Below are 24,111 nucleotides of genomic sequence, written 5' to 3'. Positions count from 1 at the left end.
TCAAGAAAAGCTGCCTCAGTTGGATTAAGGAGTTTAGCATAAAAGTTAGGATTATTGGCTCTATTGTTGCTGAAAGCGTCTTTGCAAAGCTTATGTGAATGCTCTCTTGAGTCCCACATGAGGTCACAAAACAAGTCGTGGTATTGATGTGTATTAATACTGCTGTCAGGGCTTCCATTCTCCAGAACAGTTCAGTCTTCAGGAACTAATTTTGCCTTGTCAGGTTACAAAAAGAAGTTACATCTCTCAGGCTGTTAGACATTGTCGAGGTTTCAGATCTGTAACAGGTTAAAATTCTGAAAAGATCAGCTGATTCCTCCATGTTTCTATGGTAGACAGAGTAGGCATGGATTTTATGGATAGCTTTTATGAATGAAACGTTAAACCGAGAACGTGCCCTCTCCATGTTGAGATAGATGATCGTTACATGCTCCATTTCCCACGGACCAGTATTTGTCCAGTATCCTTGCTCGAAATACTGCCTCAGCACTCTGTTACTGTAATGACAGAAACGACTTCCTGCTATTCGTAATTCTGAGTGCAGCCATAAGGAATGTTTGAGCAAGCATATACAAAGTGTTGTCATCAATGGCACATAACTAGCCTTGTTTTTCAACCTGTCTGTAATTTGTGGACGGGCATTGTTTGGGATTCTGAAGATGTGAGACCACCGCATGGTGCTACGACAGCTGAGGGAAAAACACCCATCTTTCGGCAAAATTGCTTCTTCTCCACAGAAAAAGGGCCCAAGTTACAAGTGAGAAAAATGAATAACAACAACAGCACATATGAATAACAAAAATGAATAACAAAAGAAAGCAAAAAAGAGTGGACTATAACATTATTGATGGCTCGTATTTGCCTTTTAACATTTTAGTGTGTGGTTTATAAATGCAGGGAACTGAAATGGAGAGGTTATTTGACAAGTACCGTGCCTCAGCAGAGTACAGTCCACCAGTATATGAAATCCTACATCTTCGTCAGCTCCAAGGGGCTTTTCTTTATGAATAACGAGTGATAAATTACTCACAGGTGACAGAATAGATGCAAGGCTTAAAGAGGAATTGCAATGATTAAGAACTGACCTGAAGAATGGGTGTAGGGCTCATATTTCAAACATAGATGTCAGCGTGGAAAAAGGAATAAGAACACGATGAGAATAAAAAACAAGGCTAGAGTCAAGGCTGGCGTTGCTGATGGAACAGATGGGAAAGGTGGCAGATGAAAAGAGAGGATCAAGGCTGACTGTTGCAGTCTAAAGCAAAAATCCCAACACATTTGAATTAGCTGTGCTCCACAGGGGAAATGCGGATGGTAAAATCAAAATAACAGGAGAGAAAAAAGATTCTGATGGCAATGCTTTGGGAAACAGATGGAAAACCAAGCGAGGATGAAGACAGCAAGAAAGAAGAGAGGTAGCAGGTAGGCAGAAAATAATTAGGACAGGAATAAGAAAGGTATTACTTGGGACTGAGACGAAGCAATGGAAGTTTTTTTATCCTGTTGGAAGAAATGGCACTTCTAAAAGAAGTCTTGGCACTTCTAAAGGGAAAATATCACCAGACAAGAATCATGGATTTAGTATAATATGATAATTTAGAATCCAGTCTAATCTGAAAAGGTTCCCTGGTTCCTTTTTTTTTTTTTTTCTTGGAGTCTTAATAATGCAGTTTGCTACAATCTCGGTAGAAAAAAAAATGAAGTAATCTACAGGAGATTTTCCACACATGGGTAGCTTAGCACATACATAAGTGATTTTATCTGCCAAATAAATATAGCATTTCTTGCAAATAGTAAGAATGCAAGCAGCTCAGATAAATATAACAAATAATAATAAATCCCAAATCAATATAAATTCCTTATATTTGTTCAGCTAAACTAGTAACAAGCTATACTGTCTCAGCTATTCAGCAAAAGGAACTTAAAATTGTATGATTATAACTAATTAATTTAAATTAGTTACACCACTGGCTAGTGATGTAGCTATTTTCACCACCAGAATCACATAATAGGAGTTAGCATAAGCAATTTCTTAGTGCACCTCATCTCTGGGTATATGTACTGTTAATGGGAACAGTACGTTTGTTAATCAGCAGAGGAAGCAGAATGAGCATGGGAGATCAGGATGTACTCTTTATTTTTAAAAAGACTCTTGAGATCCAAAATGAACATATGGGACTAAATAAATTAAGAAGGATTTGGACCTTGAAAGTTTCATTGGTATTTCCTCTTTATTTACATTTAATGGTATTTGCAAAAGTTCTGCAGATTTCAAAAATCCAAAGACTATTTTTTTTTTTTTTTTGGTAGGGAAGAATTTCATGACCAGCAATAGAATAAAAGGATTCACACATTGGTGCAGTGTTTTTGCATCTACAAAATAACATATTTAAGATTTTGTAATAAATATTTTTTTCACTGTGAAAATTATCCCAGTCATAAAAAACAAATATCAGTAGCACGTAAGGCCAGACAGGTCCACCATAACCATTTAGTCTGAGCTCTAGCCAAGGGTTTTGTCAGAATTTAACTTTTTCAACAAGGATTTTTGGAAAAGAAACAGATTTTCAATGAGTATATTGCAGTGCTGAGGAAGTCACTAAACCCCTCAGCATGCAGTTGCGATGGTTAATTGAGCACCGATAAAACAGCGAAACAAAATGTAAATTTTATTTCTAATACGAATATGATTAATATCAGCATTCAAATACTGGATTTTATTTTACTGCATCAGTCTCTTTAATTGCTCTATATTATCCAAATTTCTTTCCTAAAGTATGTACCCCACAGCACCAAGTCATTCCTGACTGATAAGCATATGGAGCAACACTGTTTCTGAGCGTGAGGCAAAAATTCCTCATTCTTCAGTCCTTTTCCAGTCCGTGTCTCCTGTGCACCTGCTGAAACATATGAACATTTGCTTGAACTGCAGCCACTGTCTCAGCCAGGATTGTGCCAGGATGAATTGCTGAGGAAATGCTCCTGATAAACTCCTATTTATTTCAGATTAGCACATATATTAGCCCTTTTAGCTACCTCGACAGCTTCTACCTTGTGTTCAGACTATCATCCACTGGAATCTACTAGATCAAATATAGCCATGATCAGATCCTGCACTCTTTGCAACAGCTAACAAATCTCTCCTTGACTTCCATGAAATCATGATTAGGCACTTAGCCTTTTTAGGGGGTTGACATCTTATTATTGGATATCTGGCCTTCTGTCATCTGTCTTTGTTTTCATTGCTATTGCACTGCTATGTTCCTTTCAACAAGTGATTGATGCTTATTATTAACAGTTCCCCTGTTGATGCTTTGTTCAGATTCTGAACTAATGCATTTTTATATGAGCTTTTATAGTGAATTGAGAAGAACACATATGAAAATATAATGTTTTTAAGATTCCAATCCTTAATTACCTCTTGCTAGATTCTTTTCCTTTTCTTGTGAAAAAAGTATTGAATGTGATTCTCAGTAATGTGGTCTAATTTTTTTATGCACAGTGTTAATGAGTATGTCTATTCTTAGTACATGGTCATAAATTATTATCCCCTATAATTTTTTTTTTCTCCATTGCCTGCTTGCATCTTTTTGATTAGCACAGGACTGTTATAAAATATGGAGCGCTGAAGAAAGCCTTATTTTATTATTGACATTTTTCCTTGTTATTAAATTCTGATTAAACTGTTTTCTTGCTGATTCACTAGCCCATGCTGTCCTCTTGTAGTTACTCATCTTGGTTGAAGTCTTCTGTTTTTGCTGGCACACCAACAGTAGAATATGGCCATGTGACTACCAACTTGATGTTTTTTTCTGCATGTTCTGACACGATGATACAAATCTGGAATACTGTATGCACATATGGACACACACATTATGCATGATGTATACATATACACACAATTCTTTAATGGAAAAATATGCATTAGAAAATCAATGGCTGGAGTGGTATCAGCTGTGACTGCCATGGATGGTATTAACTCACCACAGATAAGCTGTGCAAAAAAAACCACTTGTAATTGACAAGTAACTTCTTATCCAGATCACCTTTATTTTACCTACCTGCTATGCTATGTTATGCAGATCTTAGGTTTGAAGGGTGCATCAAGGACGCTGACATGACTGAAAGTGGGTTCGAGGCCTTCACCTATATACTGGCTCAGGTGAGTGTGCTGCTGTGTAGTGCCTACTGCAGTGGGATCCAAACTCAGTCGAGCATTTATTCACAGTCTACTGCAAATAATAAAATCCCATTTCACCATCTAACCAGATAAAACATGCATAGCCATGAATTATTCTTACTGTTTCTGAAGGAGGTCTTGATGTGCATGCGGAATAGCACTGTCCTCTACGACACAACAAAACAAAACCCAGCTTAGAGAATTAAATCGTTTCCATACCTGTAAAGACAATTAGGTCAAGGAGTGTGGGTTTCTAGATTTCAATCATTTATGTGCATCATTGTAAATTTCTTTTAAATCTATATTTAAGTTCATTATACATCTGTAATGTATATTGGCAGTTTTTTCTCTTTTATTATAAAATATTAAAATACATTTTTCCAGCTGAGATCTTTGCTGCATTTTAACATCATTTGATATCCATAAGGGGACTCTTCCTTACTTAGACTTGGGTGAAAAAGGCCCAAGTTTCTGATGTATCTGTGCTCCTGTTCAAGGAGATTGGCAATATCACACTAAAGCACCTATTAGAAGTAAATACCTATACATTTTATTGTCCGATGCACAGCGAGGATGACCTAAATGCGAGCTTTCCTCCAATATTTTAATCTTTCAGCCATCACAGATACTGTTTGCTCTTTTCACAGAACTCAGTGGCAGGTTGCATCACAGAGCACAGAAGCAGGTTACAGGGAGGTTTGGGCTGGGGCTGCAGCCACCCCAACAAGGTGACAGGGTCTGCATGCTCGTTCACGTTTCTGCTCTCCCTCCTTTTCTTTTTCAGGCTCATCTCATCCAGTGGTGAGAGAGAGGTGATGACACGAGGACAGACATAAACTAGTGCAGAATTTATGGGTGAAATGGCTTGAGTGAAACTACGCTTGTCATGAATTGGTGATGGGTAAAAGGCCTCAAACTGCATACTTCCCATGTGTTGAGGTTATGTACTTATATTGGTATCTGAGTGTCTGGAGCTTTGAGACCTTGCTTTTTGTCTGGAAGGGATGATTTAGTAATAATAGTAATAGTAACAATAATAATAATAATGGAAATGCAATGGAAGATCAGCATGCTTTCCTACATGAATATTCCTCCTCTGTTACTAAATTCATTTTTTGAAAAATATACCAGCAAATAGTCAGTTAATAGCAAATCTAACTCCACAGCCACAGTATTGTTAGCCTGCTTGTCCTTCTCCAGGATGTGTGTGTGTCCGTGTGTCCGTGTGTGTCCGTGTGTGCGCGGTGCGTGCTAGCACAGACTGTGCCAGGCTGCACAAGGCTAAATTTAGCTTGCAGTAAGTACTGCGCCCAGCCAACATAGCTGGGACCCACCTTGAGAAACAAACCCCCCGATACACGAGTCACGGATCACCTGGGCAGCCTCACACCTCCCGAACTTTTCTATCTGGGCCCAGCAGCCGAAGCGACGTGATGCACCTGGGTGAAACCCAGCGACACGCGCACGAAGGAACAAAGCACCCCCACAAACAAAAAGCAGGATTTGGGGTTAAACACGTACAATTTTCTCTCCCGGCGCTCGGCTCGGGACGGGTCGCGGCGCCCCCGCTCCTCCCCCTCCTCTTCCTCCTCCTCCTCCTTCCCCTCCTCCCCCCGCCCCACCCCGCGCGGTCCGCGGTGCTGGATTCTGCCGGCGCGGGAGCGCGGAGGCGAGGAGGAGCGTGCCCGCGCGCGCGCGCTCCCGCGGGGCTCCCTGCTCGCGCCGGCGCGCGCCCGAGCGAGGGCAGGGCCGGTCCGGGCGCGCTCCCCCCCCTCCCCCCCCCCCCCCCCCCCCCCCCCCCCCCCCCCCGCCTTATTTCCGGAGCCGGGACCAGCGGCGGAGCGGCGGCGGCTGCTCGGGCACCGGCTTCATCCCGCTCCTGTCCCCGGGGCTGGCTCCCCGCCTCGGAGCTCGGCTGCCCGCCCAGGAGGAGCGCTGCTCCGAGGAGGAGGAGGAGGAAGGAAGGAAGAGGGAGAGAAGGAAGAAGAAAGGGCTTTTTTCCGTGGCTTCGTGGATGCTCTACTTTTCCTGGAAATGCAAAAGATTATGCATATTTCTGTCTTCCTGGCGCCTGTGGTTTGGGGACTGATCTGGGGGGTGGATTCTAACAGCATCCAGATCGGTAGGTGCCCGCACGCCGGCGGACACGGCTCTCCTCCTGCCGGCCGTGCCCCGCTCCGGCCCCTCGCCGCCCCCCGACCCCCGGCTCGGGGGGAGCCCCGCGGGGGTCGCGGTGCCGGCGCTGCCGTTGCCCAGCCGGGCTGACCGAGGCGTGTGTGCGTGTGTTTCCCTGCAGGGGGGCTGTTCCCGAGGGGCGCCGACCAGGAGTACAGTGCGTTTCGGGTAGGCATGGTTCAGTTTTCCACCTCGGAGTTCAGGCTCACGCCGCACATCGACAACCTGGAGGTCGCCAACAGCTTCGCCGTCACCAACGCCTGTGAGTACCTGGGGGTCGAGGGGGAGCCGCCGGGCAGGTGCGGGAGCCCCGGGGGATGGAAGGAAGGAGGGAGGGAGGGAGGCAGGAGCCTTAAAATGGTTTCCGCCGCCCCCGCCCGGCTGCTCGCCCTCCCTCCGAGCCGAGCCGGGGCTGCCGTGCCGGGCGGACCCGCATCCCGCCGGGCAGCCGCGGTGCGCCGTCAGCCATTTTCCTCGGCGCCGCTCTCTCCATGGCGCCGCGCTGGGGCCCCGGGGCCGCAGCCCCCCGCCGAGCCCCTCAGAGCCCCCTCGGCGGCGGGCAGCGTGGGTGGGCGGCGGGGCTGAGCCCTGGCTCCGCCTCTGGCTCTGCCTCGGCCCGGCCGGGGGCTCCCGGCAGCGGGCAGAGCCGTGAGTGGCAGGCAGCGGCTCACAGAGCGGCCGGGGGTCCCCGCCGTCCTCCCCCCGTGCCCCCGTTTCCATCGCGAACCGTCTCCCTCCAGCGGCGCGGTCCCCCTAATCCTCTTCCATACTAGCCCCTGCCCGTCCCCCCGTCTCTCAGAAAGGGTGCTGAATCCGACTGCTGCTTACCAGCAAGACCCGTTTTCCCCCGTCGGCAACCTTGTTTTTTTCACCTTTTTTCACCCCAAATTCAGCCACGTTATGGTAGGCGAGGTGGTGTTGAAGAGGGGTGTCTCGGCACAGGCTCTGGGGTAGGTGGTGCAAGAGGGCAACCTAAGGAGCCTTCAGCAGCGTGGATGAGGGGTGGCATGCAGCTGAAGGGATAAGAGAGGTAATATGCTTCTTATTACCTTCTCGTCCTCATACGTGCTGCTGAAAGCTCAGGAAAGGCTCAAGTCAGAAAAGGTCGGAGCATGTAACCAGCCTCATTGAGGCTGCTCTGGTAATCTCTGTGAGCTCCTAGGGAGCGCTTCCATCCCCAGCTAATGAGGGTTTCCAGAAACCAGAACGACACATGGTTGAATCCGCAGTATGTGTTGCTGGGTCCGTCGGTGAAGTAGGGTATTCTGAGTGGTCTGCATGACATTCTGCAAAAATGTGATGGTCTTCTGTGTTTCTCAGTTCTCTGTGGTGAGCAAAATCCTGAAAATGGTTTGTTTAAAACAGAGATTTTTTTCCACTGGTACTAGAGATGCGTATTTCTTGACTTGTCCATGTCATTCATGTGTCAAAGACCATGTCTTTGAAAAGGTTAACCAATTGCATTTTCCTCCAGCCCTGGCAAGTTTTGCACGTGTGTGTATGGGCATGCAGAACTCTTGCAATATGCAGGTGACCTGTGTAGGCTGTAGTCTGCAGTGATGTACTTCCAGCAGAAGGGATTCTTCTGCCCACGTTTTGGGTTTCCCTTTGAACGTTGTCCAAGGCTTCCATTTTCAAGCCATTCTGAGAGCACCAAATTAAGACATGAACTGGTACTCGCTTTTTAGTCACCTCACTTGCTACTGGTGGTTTAGTGAAGTTATCTTGTCAGTTGGTTTTAATTAACTGGTGAACTATATGCCAAAAATATGTCGAGTATTTCCTTGATTACCTTCCAAGAAAGGTGTGGCTGGAGGAAAAGGAATTCTGAAGACAAGAAGCAAAATTCAGCAGTTGGTAAATTTGTAGAGGCCTACGTACACGGTTAAGGAGGATCCATTTTCTTCATCCTCTTTTTCTTCTTTTGGATTCATTTTTATTTGAAATATCGAAAAATCTGCAGGTGGTTATTTCAGAGTAGTGTATGAAAACCTTTGTCCAAAACCAGCACAACGAACAGTTAAGCAATGTAAAATAAGGTCACAGAAACGTGGCGTAACATGGAGCTGAAAATGCTTCAGTGCTTGTCCAGGTATTTCACTCCAGCAAGAGACTTCCCTTGAGCAGTAACAGGCTTAAACCTTAACAGCAGTAAAGATCTAAAGACCTCTTTCTGCCCTAGGAACAACAACCATATTTTGTAAAATCGCCAAGTGGAACACTTCTGCTGTGGTGTACCCACGGGGCAGCAGGCCCGCAGGAGGCCGCCACAGCTCTTGGCAGGACAAGCTTCCATCCTGACAGGAAAGCTGGGGCACGCGGTGCCCTCTGCTTCAAAAAATAGGTGAGGAAGAAGAAAGAAGCTGTAGGACTATCTCAAGGAAACTTCAGCCTTATCGCCTGCACGTGCTCTGAGCTTATTCATGAAGCAAGGAGTCTTTTAATGAACAAGTTGTACTGCTGGTACTATTTTTAAATTAGGTTCCTAAACTTGCAGGAGGGAGGGTGGCTGTGCTCATGTACCACTGAAGGTTTTGAATTGGTGTGAGGCTGCTCAGTCACTTAAAGGTACCAGCAGATGGGTACAGCAGAGGAGCGGTGGACTCACTGTTTCATAGTGCTGTAGTGGGTAGGTTGCCTTCCCTCACCCAACATATCTGTAACAAACAGTCATTTTAGGCTGTTGTGCTGTTGCAAGTCCTGGGTAAAGCTGTGCTGACAGGTCATCAGGAGTAGCTGTTGGAATCTAATAGCAGTTTGCCACCTCGCAGGGCAGTGCCACTAGGAGGCTTCGTGGTTTTGATGGAGAGACGGTGCTTTCTGCAGTCCGATGGCACAATTAAGAGAAATGTTCACTGCTCTAATTGCATCCTTCAAGAAATGGGCTAAACTTGGCCCTCTTTCTGAGTTCTTGATGATTCAGAGGATTACAATGTAGGCACATGTAAAGGCATGTGTTAACAAAGCAGATCACTGTAACAGTGCCTCCTTGGCCTTTAAAGGCTGGGGCAAAGGTACAGCAAGCGCTGCAGTTAATTCACAGGGTGGAATTGGAAGGTATCCAGAAACTGGACTTTATTGTCCTTCAGCAAAGTGTAATTGAGTCTAGTCTAATTGGAAAAGTGCTGGCCATAAGTAGCATTGGATTTTTTTTTTAATTCTTAATTCTGTCAAAAGAAGAAAAATTAGTGAAGATGAAATCCTTTCCTCTTAAGTCCACCAACCAGACGAGATAGTTGTGTTATGTAGTCATATATCCTTACACTGAAAGGATACTGGAGTCCTAAAGAGAGATTTCCTATGGAGTACTATAAAACCTCCATAACTCTAACAAGTTTTTCACATAGTAGTTTCAGTACAGATGTAATATATGAATGATCTTAGATGTTTAATTCTGCTGGCTCAAGAGCCGGTGTTGAGCTTTTCTGTCTTAAATCAAGTCTTACAGCTCTGCAGGGATCACTGCACCATGACATTATGACAAGGGGATGCTGATTCATGCATAAACCTTAGATCCTTTCATTATAACTACAACCAGCAGCTTTGAAAACCTGTGAATATCTAGCATGTTGCAACTTGTGAGTCACGATAAAGGTTTCCCAGCCATTTTGGAATATAAAGCTGTAGATGGCATCCTTAAAGGAATAGCATGTGGTATACTCCTAGCAAAATAATTAAAGAATAACTCAAAAATCATATCTTGTAGTGGTAGTGATGGTACAAATATAGGTGTGTTTATTTGAATTAAAATTACTATGGACCTTGCACAGATATATTTTATGATGAAAATGATTTTGAAGGAAAGGAGGAATTTTAATAAATACTTCTGTTTCAGTTCAATTATATTCCTGGTCCGTCCCATTTCTTTTTCATGATAAAACATTTCTCAGGCTCAGTGAGCACTCGTGAAATAGTTTCTGTACTCCCCTGTAATTAAAATGGACAAGATGAAATGGGTTTTCTTAATAAAATGATATGTTTTACACAGGTTGTAGCCTAAAATAGGAACTCTTGTGCTTTTGCTGCTCTCAAAACATCTCTCCCCTTGAAATCAAGCTCTGTAGCAAGCCTTAAACATTCCTTTTCTCCTGAGAGTTATACCTAAAGAAACCTGGGGTGTTTATTTTCTGCCAGTGCTGTCCCTGCTGTGCCTCTTTGCTCCTGGCTCGCAGAGAATTTTCACACAGATGTGGTCCAGAACGTGGGCAGATACAATTGTGACAGCTTTGGCTTGGCTACTTGACTTTCCAGATTTTTATTACGTGATTATTGCATTAATATTGTCCATATATCTGAAATAAAAATTTACCATGCAGTTTTGAACATACTATGAATTTATATTTTAATCTTTATAAACCTTGAAGTGAATTTTTTAATAGCAGTTTGTGAGTAGCATATCAATCAAGCCTTAAATATTCCAGTCAAACTCTTAAATCAACCAGTATGTCAGTCAGCCTTTTCAATATATGTATATATTCATATATTAAAGATAAATAAAAGCTTATATAAAAATTTAGGAAGTTTTCTTCATTTATGCTAATAAAAGCTTTAATTTACACTGACTTCAACAGGGCTATTGATTGTGCACGTAGCTGGGGATGTATTTAAGCCTTGGCCGTGTGTAGGACTTCTGTACTATCCAGTGTTTGTTACACATACTAAACCAAGGGCCAATGCATCAAGGAATGCTGATACTGCTGATTTCTTTATTTCTTTTATCAGGCTTTTTATACTTCAAATATTGTTGAGAGTTAAGGCAAATTAAACAGATACCATTCCATATGCTGACCATTACTGGGGAAGTATATAAAAAAAAAAGGTAACTTGTTATTTTGAAAATACATTAAACAGGCAAAGCTATTCTATGACTGCTACTTAAAAAAAATTAAGATAATTGCTAAAATTAATTATGAGGTACCTTCTGTGAAAACATGCTTAAATTGTTAAAAAATAAAAATAAAAGTTGTAGGAAAAGGTCATTTAAAATTAATAATTGTCTAATGTGTTGGTTGTACTAATTTTTAGGAGACTAAAAGGAATAAATAACCCACAGTAAACATAAATGTGTGCATATATGTATGTCTGTATATATGTGTATGCATAAATGTAAATTCATATATAACTTTATATATATAATGAAAAATAGTTCATTTTGGATGTCACAAAGAAAAAGCAGAACATTGGTTAAACCCTACAATCCATTTTCTGAAGAGGATTATCTCGGAGCTCCTACTAGTAAGATAATTTATCATTTCAAGTCAGTGTTCTCACCCCTGTAAGTGAATTGAGTGCATGAATTACTAATATTTTATATTGAAGTATAATGCCTATATTGTGGAACCAACCTACAGCTGAAGCCAAGGAATGTCAGGTCAGGCTGAAAACAACACTGAAAAGTTATTTTAAAAGTTGTTATTATAAATACCTGAATATGTAATCTTTTCAGTTGTATGTATCAGACTGTTTTTGTCTATATGTAAATGGCCTTCTCGTATAACAATTAACTGGAACATTCATTTCTGAAATGACCAGGATTTTTCCATATTCTTGTAACCGTTCATTGCATTTACGAGAACATGAACACGGTGGCATCTGCTTTTTGAAGACGACAGATGAGGGATTAATTCCTTCTGTACTACAGATTTCTGAAGAGGTACAGGGTAAAAGTCTACAGTTTTTTTATAAGAAATATGTAGGCTTGTATAGCTTTCTTATTTTGTATTGTAACATTAACATTTTCCTTTAAGTTCACAGAAAAATCTGCCTTGACTGCAGGTACATATTAGATGTAACCTTACTAAAACTGAAAAAGGGCTTTGATTTAGATAACTAAGGTCTTCCAATATTGAACTCCTTATGGATAAACAAGGAGGAGTGAGAAAAATCATCAGACCAACACAGTGAATGCGTATTTTAAAACAGCTAAACAAGAAGTAAAAGCAGACTTTAAATAAGCACGTGTTGAGCAAATTCATGTTGTATCTCCTAAAATCAATAACTGCACTCAAGAACTGTTTGTTTTTAATGGAATTACTGGGTGGTATAGATGTCTTTAATTCTGTACAGTTGATTATTATTTTTTTGATTTTTCAATTTTTTTCATTGTTTTGGGAAACGTTCTCAAATCAGGCAGTTTATGGAAAGATTACCTTTTTTTTTTTTTTTTTTCCGCTAAAGTTTCCAGTTGGGAGATGAATATAGAGAGTTAACATTTTTGTTCTGAATCTGATTTCATTTACAGATACTTAATATGTTTAGCTATTGCTAGTTATTTCATGAGACATTTCAAAATTTTACAAGAAAGTTGCTTACTGTTCTGCAGTGAGGTGGGGTTCAGCTTCAGCTACTGCTGTCTCCCCGCATATTTTCCCAAACCTGACCTTAGAGAAATCAATAGAACCTTTTTGAGGGCTTAAATGTTACATGCAGTTCAACTAAAGGCGACAGAATCAGGCACAAGAAGTGCTTTATTTCAACTCTAATCTACTCTTTTATTTGATATCAGGGAAGGATATTCAGGTCTGTATTCATTAGCTTAAATCGGCGTGTGATTGCTTTGTGTGCTTGGGGTGCTGGATGTGTAACTGAATTACCAATCACTTGAGCTAGTCCTTGAATGACTTGCTGGGCTTTATTGCACATCAAAATAGTATTTTCATTACTTAACTGCAGAAGGTAAATGGGTTTGCGCTTTTCATTGCTGAAAAAGAAACTGAGTACTTTGCCATTTGTGATTTAGAATGGACACCTTTTTTGCCGAATGATTTTTTTGATGAACGAGAGCAGGACAAAATTGTGTAAAATGTTCATCTTGGCCCTGACTCATCAACACATCCTCCCACAACTGGTATAAGAGTTTCAAAGCTCAATAAGGGACAGTGGCTGGTTGTGTAGAATGTTCAAACTAGGTACATGAGCACACACTTGCTATGCTATCCCACCTATTCATCTTAATCTCAACTTCATGTACTTAATGTTGCATTTGGTTTGATGCTGCATTGTTTCAGGCTGCTGTGGTTAAGGCTGTCATACTGCTGTAATTTGTTCAGTGTGAATGTGTTCCTTTACAGGTGCAAAAACACCATTTGGGGTGGAAAAGATGCCTCGGCTTATTGCATATACTGTGAACTGATTTTCTTTTACACGCTTTGAAAATTGCAAGTAACAAAATAACATAAACGCCCAGTGTGATAGGTAACGTGGAGATTTTCTTGTCATTCTTACTGAGAAGACTGCTTTACAGAGGTCATGTCAGCAACAGTGCCAGAGAGCTCAACGGAATGGTTTTGCAATTGCTCTGCAGCCTCCTGAAAGGTGTTTTTTTTTTTTTAACATTATTTTTCTTTTGCTTTCTGCCTTTTATGAATGGCAGAACTTGGTAGTTATAGGACTCCGGTTTACATCCCTAACACGAAGAGGCTAACGTGGTTTACCATCCCATGTAGCGTGAATCTAAAATAGTTGAATGTCTTGCATTCCCTTGTGTGTGGGTGAACTATCTCAGAATGTCTATAAAAATATGCTAATAAAACAGACTGTACAGCTCTGAGCAAGTTGGAGAATTTTTTTGATAATACCATAAATCTTAGAAATTTGGGATGCTGAGGGTCTTCTTGCAGAGAATGTTCCTCACAGGTACTAGTTGTCAGTTGTTTCTGACAAAATGTCTTCCACCCCAAAATGCTGATTTTTTTTTTTGTTTGCTTTTATTTTTCCCTCATATGACTGTAACAAATTCCAAAGCACTGTAATAGTACAGCCTCAGAGGGGTTCTTGGCACAGATGTGGGAACCCGCATGATTGTGCCTTGTGCGGGCACGGTGACACCAGGGAGTTTATTCCAGCTGTAATACTTGAAAAGCAGGGTAAACAATTTGCATGGCTAGTGTATGCCAGGCTGATACTTACATAAGCTACAGCAGTGTTACTTGTAGCAGAAGCTGGATTGATCCACACCAGAACTACTAGAACCACTAGAGTGGTTAGGAGAATCATCCAGGCTTTAAGCCTTTTCCTTCATACCTGCCTGTGTCAGGCAGAGGACCTGAATTTAACCCTTTGCCTTTCACATCTTGTTTGAACGCCCTGAGTCCTGGGCCATTTTTGTTTTGACGTCCATCTTCTTCTCTGTCACTTTGTCCTTTTTCCTGACTATTAGTTTTTTTGGTGGGGGAAAAAAAATCTCGGACATCTTACTTTTGTCCTGATGCAGGAAGGGGGAGAAGTAACTTCTGGGTTTTGAGAACAAGAAGACAATTTCCTTCTCTCTATTGTTGTTACGATCAAGCACAGAGGAAAAGAAAACATTAGGAAAACTCTATCAGTTTAAATAATTGCTCAATCAACAAACATTGATTGGTCAGATTTATACACAGCTTAAAACTTTTGAAGCCATTTTGAATAAACACAGGAAATATTGAACATGGGTATAAAATTGTTATATTTTAAGACTAGATAAATTTGAGGGCTCAGGAAATAAATGAGAAGTAAGTCGCTGTACATAATAAATTGCAGTATAAATTTATAATTGCACTCACAGCCTTACATCTGCCAGGTTTTCAGGTGCTTTCATTTGGTGAGATTGAATCATGGTGAAATTCTGGAAAGTCTGTCTGAAAAGTCATTCAGTCCTTTTGCAGAATAATTAGATTAGTTCAGCAAGCCTTACCAATGGTTTGGGAATTCAGTGTGATGAGGCCAGACTATTTTTCTCAGTCATATAAATGGTCAAGCTTCTACTGATGGTAGGAGCAAAAACAAATCCAAATTCATATAATGTATGAGGATGGAAGATGACTTATGGAAAGAGGGGAGGGATTAAGCGCTTCCAGAAATGTGCTGAAATATTTGAGCATCAATTGGATAGGCAGAATATTTTTCAAACTTTATGGTACATGCTCTTATATGGCCCTGTTGTATGTGGGTTTTGTTGTCTGTTTTAAAGTAGTGCAAGCATTTCTTAAGAGCTTTGTCAAGATTCATTATGGAAATCAGAAAAGTTATTAGTCCATCTCAATTTATTATAAATTTGCAAATGGTACTGTTAGCTAAAAGGCTAAGGTTTGGTCTCTGCTTGTGTAGGTAAAGATGAAAAACATAAGTTTGCTCTTTTTTTTTTGATTGGATTTGATCATAGATGTTATTCTTTGGTAATATCTTTGCATAAATTTGCATTTTTTTCTTATCTGCTTTTTTAGCTGTAGGAGAATGAGTTTTGGCTTGGCTTCATAGAACTTAGTAATGAACTTCCACTATAGAAGTAAGCAAGCATCTGTGAGCTTCAAATACTGCTTTTTTAGCAAGTGGAGCACTTAATGTTTGTTTGAGCCTCTCTCTTTACATCTGTTTCAATATGATAAAAAGAATGTATTCCTCAATTTCTGGTGGAGGCAGTTTAAATTCACTTGCAATTAATATGTGTTAAGACCCAGTTTGTGATGCTTGCTCTATCCTGGGTGACCTCAAGCTCTAGAATTGTCCCCTCTAAGTCCTGTATTGCATCTGGCAAGCTACGGGGATGCCTCAGATCCATCAGTGTCCAAAATAGCACTTGGTACATACACTTAGTAATCTGAACCATCTCATCAGTCTTGTGAGGAAAAGAGTATGTCTGTAGAGACCCAAACAACTTTTAGGAGCTTTGACATTTTCGTAGACTGTTTTGTAGACCGTATTTCATTGATACGTGACTTCTAGGGATGTGTATGTTGCAGCAGTTACAAGCCACTATGCAAAGTGCATCTCAACTGCCTCAAAATCCGGATGTATTGGGGGGGGGGCGGAACTTGTTTTGTTTCTCTCTTCATATAGGTGAAATATTTCAACAGCGCAGACCTAATTCTCAAAGTTTTTTTTCTTGTTCTCACAGTACCTCAAGCAGTTCACCAAAACAAGTATTGCTACTACTGGGCTGTTAAAAAGACTGTGAAAGTATTTGTGGTGACTATTTAATTTTGACACATTGGATTCATAGGGGGAAAAAAAAAGTGCCTTTAAAATTAAATGTCTTATTTCCTAAATGTCACTTGAAGCTTTCTGAGGAAGTTAGCAGTGTTAGTAGGAACATGGTTAACCTAGCTACGTAGGTTTCTTACCAACTTTGTGCTTTGTTCTGTGCACTGCAATTTAAATGTCTTTACTTTTGGTCTAATTCTTTTTTCTTCCTCCTTCACTGTTCCTTCCTTAGGCTTGCTTTTCTTTCTTTTGTCCTTGCCAGCCAGCTAAGTATACCAAAAGTACAATATTCCCTACTCCATCTCATTAGAATTGTCCTCTGCTTTCCAGGTTCCAGTTTAAGAACTCTTTGCTCAAGGACTGATTTTATGTAAAATACAGATCAGGTGGGGATATAATGACGATAGCGATGGGTATAAAATGTCTTTTTGCTTTTTTTTAATGAACACTTTCTGTATTGGAGCTCGAAAGACCTCACCTTGTTCCAAAGCAGCTCCCTAAATGAGCCTGACAAACCAAAGGAGAGACTATAGCTTGACAGAAGGGGAGAGGCGTATCTCGCTGCTGCTGCACTGCGGGAGAGTTTTCAGAAAGAAAAGTTCACGCGGTTCACGTCTGTACTGTGCATCATTCCAGGCTTGTAAGCCAGAGGTTAGGTGTGCACATTGCAGGTCAGGTTGCTTACAGCATTTCTGGGAATTCTGTGTTCTGTAACCCTTGGTTGCTGTGGGTCCTTCCTAGCTCTGGTGACACTTCTTCATTTCTCTTCATTTCTCGCCATGAAGTAGGCTGATGTGTGCCAGTCCCCAATGTGACTTGGTAGCAGTGGTGCGTGACACTGTCACGTGTACAAACCAGGAGCTTCACGTGAGTCTTGGAACTGAATGAGGCTGGAGGCACCAGTGTTACCTGCAGTGAGTGGGGAGAATTAGGTGCCCAGCAATGAAAACTGCAACAACTATCACCTAATGGAAAAGATACTAAATCAGCCTAAAATACAGAAAATTGCTGTTGAGAAGCTTCAAACTGAAGCTCTCATACTAAAACTGTTCCTTCCTTGTCTTGGGTGACTGACTGCAGCTCTGAGATGAAAGAAGTGGCATCAATGGCCAGAAGCTACTTACTCAACTCTTGTGGATTTAAGCTCTCAGATTGTATAGTACTCTGCATGCTGTGCAGATCTTTCACCTTTCTGTTGGATTAGGCCAGTAGTATAGTAGGAAGTGGAAGAGTCTGGGATCTTGAACGATGATGGGAAAGAAGAGCTGATTTTTTTCCTGTTCTTAATGGAATACATGTGCAACCAGGGCAGGAAGGATACTTTGAATGTTTGTAAAGACAAGCAATCAATTATGCAATCACATCACTTTCGCTCATGGCTGTACTAACCTCTAGATTTCTCTTTAGAGGGAAGTTTTTCATTTTATCTTGTATTGGTGGGCCTGCATTTTTCATCCTGATATTGTAACAGAAAACAGTGTCTTTTCACCACTCTTAGGAGGGATTGCAGTGTGTTTTTTTTTTGTTTGTTTGCTTTTTGAAATACTTCATTACTATTCTGGAATTACTGTTGGTATTCAATGCTGAATATTTTAGGTAGTAAAAATTAACATTTTCTTTTAAGCTTCATTGGCCATGACCAACCAACATGGTACTTGTTTTCCCAATGACTCTAGTGGCTGCATTGTTTCTACATTAAATTCGGGGTAGGGCGTTCAATCTGTAGAGTTCTATGTATATTCAGCTTTGGCTATGTCAATAGAGATTTCTTCTCATTTAACTGCTGTGGCAGCTGCATTCATGGACACTTAAGCTAATAGTCACTAGATTTAAAGATTAGGATGCTGTTGACAGGATGTTTTCTATGAAGGACCATCAACTCTGTGTACTCTGTTTCATCCAAAGTGTTTGCTGGAGGAGCTGGTTGGGAAATAAGAAGTGGAACTGTTTGTAGGAATGACATTTTCCTTTTGGCCACCAGATAAAATAACATTACCTTGTTTATAACTGTGCAATCTTCGTGTAGGGAATGTTGTGTTCATATCACTATCCATTGCTATGAACGAGAGAGTAGGTGATACCAATAAAGTACTCAGGTTGTTTCCTCTCCTTTTTTGGGGGGAATTACTGAGCACAAGTAATGGAAGTTCCCTTTTCCATTTAGGGTGATGTGCATAAGGAAAATAAGTTCCTATTGCCCTTTAGAGGCACCTGGCGTATGCTATATTGTATGCTGATTTTTCATTAACTGTGTAGAAACAGGAAGCAAAACTTCAAAGAAAAGCTAACAAACCAAACAGCCTTGTGAAGATCTAGATTATTCATCAATAGCATGAAAAGTGAACAGTTTAGACCTGGAAGTCAGAAAATTGGCGTGAATAACTGTAGTGATATGCTGTTGAATAACAAACGAGCGCATCAAGACAAAGATAAATATAACAGCCTTGTTCTGGTGTGCCTGTACCTTTTTACAGGCAATGAAACAGCGATGGCAAAATCTTATGCAGCCCTCAGGAATAGGTTTACTAGATTTTCCTTCAAATTCTCTATTCGGTTGATGTAAGTCTCCCTGACAGCTAATATAAGGCTGAATCCTGAAAGATCCAGGGTACCTTGCATTCCAGCAACAGTTATTTGGAATTGCAAAAGCTCAGCAAGGCGGTGATTCACAGGATTTGTCCCAGCCTTCTCTCCAGGCAGGAGATGAGGGGCTGAGTAGGGCTCCTGGGTCTGCTGTCCAGTTGTAGACACACACTCCTTACTAATATCATGCCATTTGGGTAGGTAGCAATACTACCAGCTCTTAAGGGTTAGTTTGGCATATACCAACTAGTTGGCTTAAATAAACTATAGTTAGTAAAACAGCAACAACAACAAAAAAAACCTCTAAGAATTCTGGGAATTGTCAAGATGGGAACTGTATGAACTGCTGCTTGTTCGTCAACTCAAGGTGAAGTATTATTCTAGGGGTTGTTTGAAAATGTAACTTAGCCAAGAGAAATTTTGTTGAATGGAGTTGGTTAGACTGAAGGAAGGCTGGCCTGTGTATGCTCTTTGTCTTTAAAATTATTCTTCTCTGACTATCTGTAACCATACATCTGTCTATATCTCTTTCACTGTTTTTTATCTACTGAGAGACGCTCTTTGTATTTATCTCGCATTATATCTGCGTACCCATTCACTCTTTCCATAGCATCTTCTTCTCTTTCTCCTTATATTCTATTTCCAAGTTTCTCTTTCTTTCCAATTTCCTTTCTTGTCATTTCTCCTGACCTTTCTGTTCAGTGCATGAATTACCTTGAGGCCAGACCGATTAACTGTTGTAGATAGAGGCATGTTAAACTGTCCTGGCACTATGGGAGGATTTCAGAATTGCTTTTTTCTTCCCATTAATCTATTCTGATAGTGAATTCCATGGAAGTTTTCTTTTTGAAAAATTGTTAATTTTGGTCACATCTAGTAATTCATTATAAACTGTACACATTTTTTAAATGACAATTGATGTTCATGATGCAGTGCATTATTACTATTTTTTTTAGTTTCTAATTATGTGGTCTGAAACATGGAAGACTATACTCATTTAATAGTAGCTTAACCGATTGTCTGTTTTGTAACTGAAAGACTAAAAGCCAGATAGCAGCACTGGAAAAGAGAGCTCTTCTTTCCATAGACTGGCTCCTGGCTGTGGAAGGTTGCAGATGGTTGGTTCTTACTGCAAGGGCACATCAGCTTAAAAAATGGCTACATGCAAGTATAGCATGAGGTGATAGAGGAGCTATTACCTCTCTTAATCTTTTGTGTTTGGAGTCCTGTAAACTAGAAAGTTATTTTTGAAAGTGTAAGATTAAGATGAGCAATTAAACTCTAAAATATTTTGAAGTTACTTTTCAATGGCATATAAAAATATATGTTTAGGAAGAATACATGATGATAATTAAACGATTCATAGTGACTGGATGTGGTATAAAGCTTCCATGAGTTACCACTTAGGATTATCTGACTAGCATGAGTGATTTCACCTTTAAATGCAATTGTTTTCCTACTTATTTGCAATTGGCAAATAATCTGACTGCTAGTAATGGTTTAGAAGGTGCTATCCTATAGTGAGCTATATCCTCATATATGTGTGTGTGTAATATATATTACTCTACCTGTGTCAGCACCAGGTCTGTGCCACAGCCAGTGTCCAGGCAGGATTTAGGAGAAGTGCAGGTGGGCATGCTGACAGTAAGCACTCTGGAGTTGTCCACCTTGCTTTTGAGGGACAGGTGCTTGGCTGTTTGGATGTGAGCTGCCCAACCAGTGATAGCAGGGCTGGGGAATGTGTAGAGGCTCAAATTATTTGCTGCATTGCTGTTGTATTCAGTACCCTGGGATATTAGGGATTCCCCTGGTGTATCATAGGTGACTTCAGATGCTCATTTCTGGTTTATCTCCTGCTACACTGATTTTCATATTCCCTGTCCAGAATAGATGGACTGTCAGAAGTGCATCACAGGCAGGAATGCAGCACTTTGAATTGTTTGCATTGCAGAACCAAGGTGGGGGAGGGCAAGCCTCATCAGCCTCCCTTAATTAGGGACAGTCTTGAGTTCACACCAAGATGCCAGATTTACTGCCATCCACACCAGGAGCTGAGCACAGCAAGGTGGCCGAAGTGTCTTTCTTAGCTTTCTCTTTGTATGATTTGACCCTTGCTCTGGAGTACTTGGAAGTAGCAACCAATACATACAAGCATGCATGTTTTCCGTAATGTGTAAATGAAGATGCTTAAATTCCATAGAAGTGTCTTTATATTTAGCTTAATGGAAAGAAATCACTGGAGGAAGATATAGCATTGATTTCCTGGTAATATGCAAAAATCCTTTTTCTGCTTGCAATCTTCTGTGGTTTCAAGTTTCATTAATTCTCATTTCTGCTAATTTTAAAATTCACTAAAAAGGAAAAAAAAAAGTCACTGTGCTATCAAAAAACATCATACACTTTTCCAACAAAGATTCTGATTGTATTGTGATGTATCCTTCAGGGAAACTGGGTGCAGTTTTTCCCATGCTCTTCTGCAATTCTTATTAGTGTTACCTTCTGGCAGTGCATTCCAGTGGCATTACAAACCCTAGAGTCTGTTTTGGATGCTCATGCTGCCAAATTCAATCCTTGTATAAGTTATAGAATTGATACTTTTTCTGGGAGAAAAAATGCATTGCTATTTTAAGAGCACTCCTCTGTTGTTGCCTTTGCTGTGTTCTGTCTTGTGCAGCATTAACAGAAGTGAAATGTTTGATATAAGAAATTGATTGTTTTACTACGCCTAATTTAGTCCTGAATGCGAACAGCACTGTTTGCATTTTCCTGGTGTTCTGTTTTAACTGTCACAGTGGTGTGTAATTCTAGTCTGGGACTTGATATTTTCCCTCAAGAAGAAACATAAATTGGAGTGAAGAGAGGCTTTTTAGTATCAGCCAGTCCTTCATTTGCAATAATGTTTGGTAGAATTCAAGGGCTTACATTTCTCTAAAGACAGACTCTTTTCAGTCTGTGGGCTGGTGTTTTTCACCAGGCCTTAAATGAACTGATTTTTTAAAGTGGAGTTGTCTTCAGGCTTCAGTGATGTTGTGTGGTGTTTTTCTTTCTTTTGTGTTGTTTTTTTTGTTTCTTTGTTTTTGTTTCCTATATTATTTACTGGAAGACTTAGTTTATTTACCATATGCTCTAGTTTAATGAAGCATATATGCTCTAGAATAACATGATATTAATCCTTAGTAATGCAATGAAAGGGAAGGGCTTCTGCCAGTCAGCTTGCAGCATAGCACGAACCAGTCAATTACAACGCTGAGGATCCTGATTGTGAATGCACACTGTTATCAATCAGATATAAATCATATGTATAATCACCTCATATCAATGACACCATAACAACTTGCACGCTGTAACTCAGTGTACATACAATGCTCGCGATCTGATTGTGTATCACTGTTTTCTCTGAAATCCTGGTATTCATTCCAGATTATGTCCTGAAGTTTGTCACACACTGCTGACGAAGGGAGTATCGAAGATGATGAGAGGCAGTTCAGAGCACTTGGGATACTACATTTAGACTGGTCTGCATCTGTCAGTAGTTTTGAGGGATTTGAACTAAATAGCCTTTTTATCAATTACTTTTTGCATCAGACTGCTAAAATATACAGGATTGCTAATTTGAGACTACTTTGCGTAGTGTTCCAAAAACCTGAAAATACTTCTGTATTCGTAAGCAGGTATTAAGAGTGATTGCTGTATGTTTAGCAACTGTGCAAACAGTTTCATGGTTTGCACCATAAAGCAACTGTAAATAACATCTAGTTTGTGCTGCAGAGCTTCATCTGCATTTATTTGCATTGCATTCATGGCTGGATGTCCCAGGAGGTATTACAGGTTTCTTATACTAGATGCTGCACAGCTGTATAGTAAGTGCCAATCCTTGGCCCAAAATGCTCACAACTGAAGTATTTGAGGGAGATGGAGAACTTTCTTCCCTCTTTTCATATGCAGTGTAAATAAGGGGTGGAGGAGGATTGTTTTTTTTTTTTTTTTTCTTTTTTTCTCAAAGTCGTAATGGATGGCTACAGCAGAGCTGCAAATGAGTCTAGATTTCCTAAGGGCTGGAGAGAAAACAAGAATTGTATTTGACAGAAAAATTCAGCGTTTTGACGTTGGTTTCCTTTCTAATAAGTGAGGGAAAGCAGTCCTTCAGAAATTTCTTCTGGGTAAGGAAAAAAAAAAAAGGTGGGGGGTTAGGGGAGGGGAGGAGGAAATGTGAGAAGATTACAGATGGAGATAGAAATACGGTAGAGCCTTTGTAGAAAGGGAAAACCAGAACCACTTTCTCCTCTGCATGATTCAGGTGCTTGAACCTGTGTATTGTTTTAAATAGTACTAATTAAGGAAACATTTGCAATTTCTCTCCTTTCTGTGTCTGGCCCAAAACCCTATCCTGGACCTTACAAATTCTTTTTTGGGATGAGAGGGAAGAAGTAAATGGGGAGAAGATCCATTTCAACAAAAAGCTTCAACGGACAGAAAATGTCTTATCAAAATGTTTCTGACCACCATCATGCTTGTATCCCACTCTAGAATCTTAGTAGTCTTATTTCTCTTAATTGTTTTACAAATGCTTACAAAAGCATTACGTTGTTTTCAGTCAAGAATCATATTCCAGACAATATGTAGAAGGGCCATTACTACTGACATTTAAAGTTTTATCTTTCATGCAGAATAATGTATTAACTCTTATACATGCTCTCAGTATGGCTATTCTCCAAAAAATATGCACAAAAAATGCACAAAATATTTTTTCTGGTATATGTGCTTTAGAGCAACCATGAATTTGCTTTTTTTAAAGAATCTGTCTCAATACCATTTAATACTAAGTTTACAGGTGGTGACATAAACAGGGGGTTTGAATTGAATACTGGTAACCATGAAGTCACAGAAGTAATTAAGGCAAAAGGAAAATCAAGGCTATTGCAGAAATGGTCTTAAATATAGATGTTCCCTGGCTGTGGAATAAAGGTCTTTTCAAGGAGTGAGCTATAGTGTAAGATCTATGATGTATCTGTGTTAATCCTTTACTTCCTAGCTGAAAATGTAAGACTTTATTTTCTAGTTGTGAAATCTTGCATAGATCTTACCAGTTTTATTCCATTGTTGTCAGTAGATATTTCTAGCAGCAAAGAACAAGTGAAATGAATGTATTTTCTACCACTAAAAATGTGATTCTTAGGGGTTTGTGCAGAATCTTCTTTTGTGTAAGACAAAGCTGCTTC

At 40.5% G+C, this 24,111-nt stretch overlaps 1 protein-coding gene across 5 annotated transcripts in view; it reads left to right on the top strand.

The window, feature by feature from the left end:
* Positions 1 to 5,913: 5,913 nt before the first annotated feature.
* GRIA2 (glutamate ionotropic receptor AMPA type subunit 2) overlaps positions 5,914 to 24,111 on the top strand; it is a 92,769-nt gene continuing 74,571 nt past the window's right edge. Inside the window, exons 1-2 of one of the 5 annotated variants that reach the window (XM_040555584.1) lie at positions 5,914 to 6,302; positions 6,477 to 6,617. In XM_040555584.1, coding sequence (XP_040411518.1) covers positions 6,215 to 6,302; positions 6,477 to 6,617 — 229 coding nt within the window. In that variant the 5' untranslated portion in view covers positions 5,914 to 6,214. The remainder of the gene's footprint in view (positions 6,303 to 6,476; positions 6,618 to 24,111) is intronic. The other 4 variants (XM_040555586.1, XR_005819416.1, XR_005819415.1 and 1 more) reach the window with 4 other exon arrangements.

This window comes from Cygnus olor, chromosome 4 (assembly GCF_009769625.2).
Source record: "Cygnus olor isolate bCygOlo1 chromosome 4, bCygOlo1.pri.v2, whole genome shotgun sequence".
Taxonomy (NCBI): Eukaryota; Metazoa; Chordata; class Aves; order Anseriformes; family Anatidae; genus Cygnus; species Cygnus olor.
Note: the sequence above shows the minus strand (reverse complement) of the source record. Positions and strands in the feature narration are given on the sequence as shown.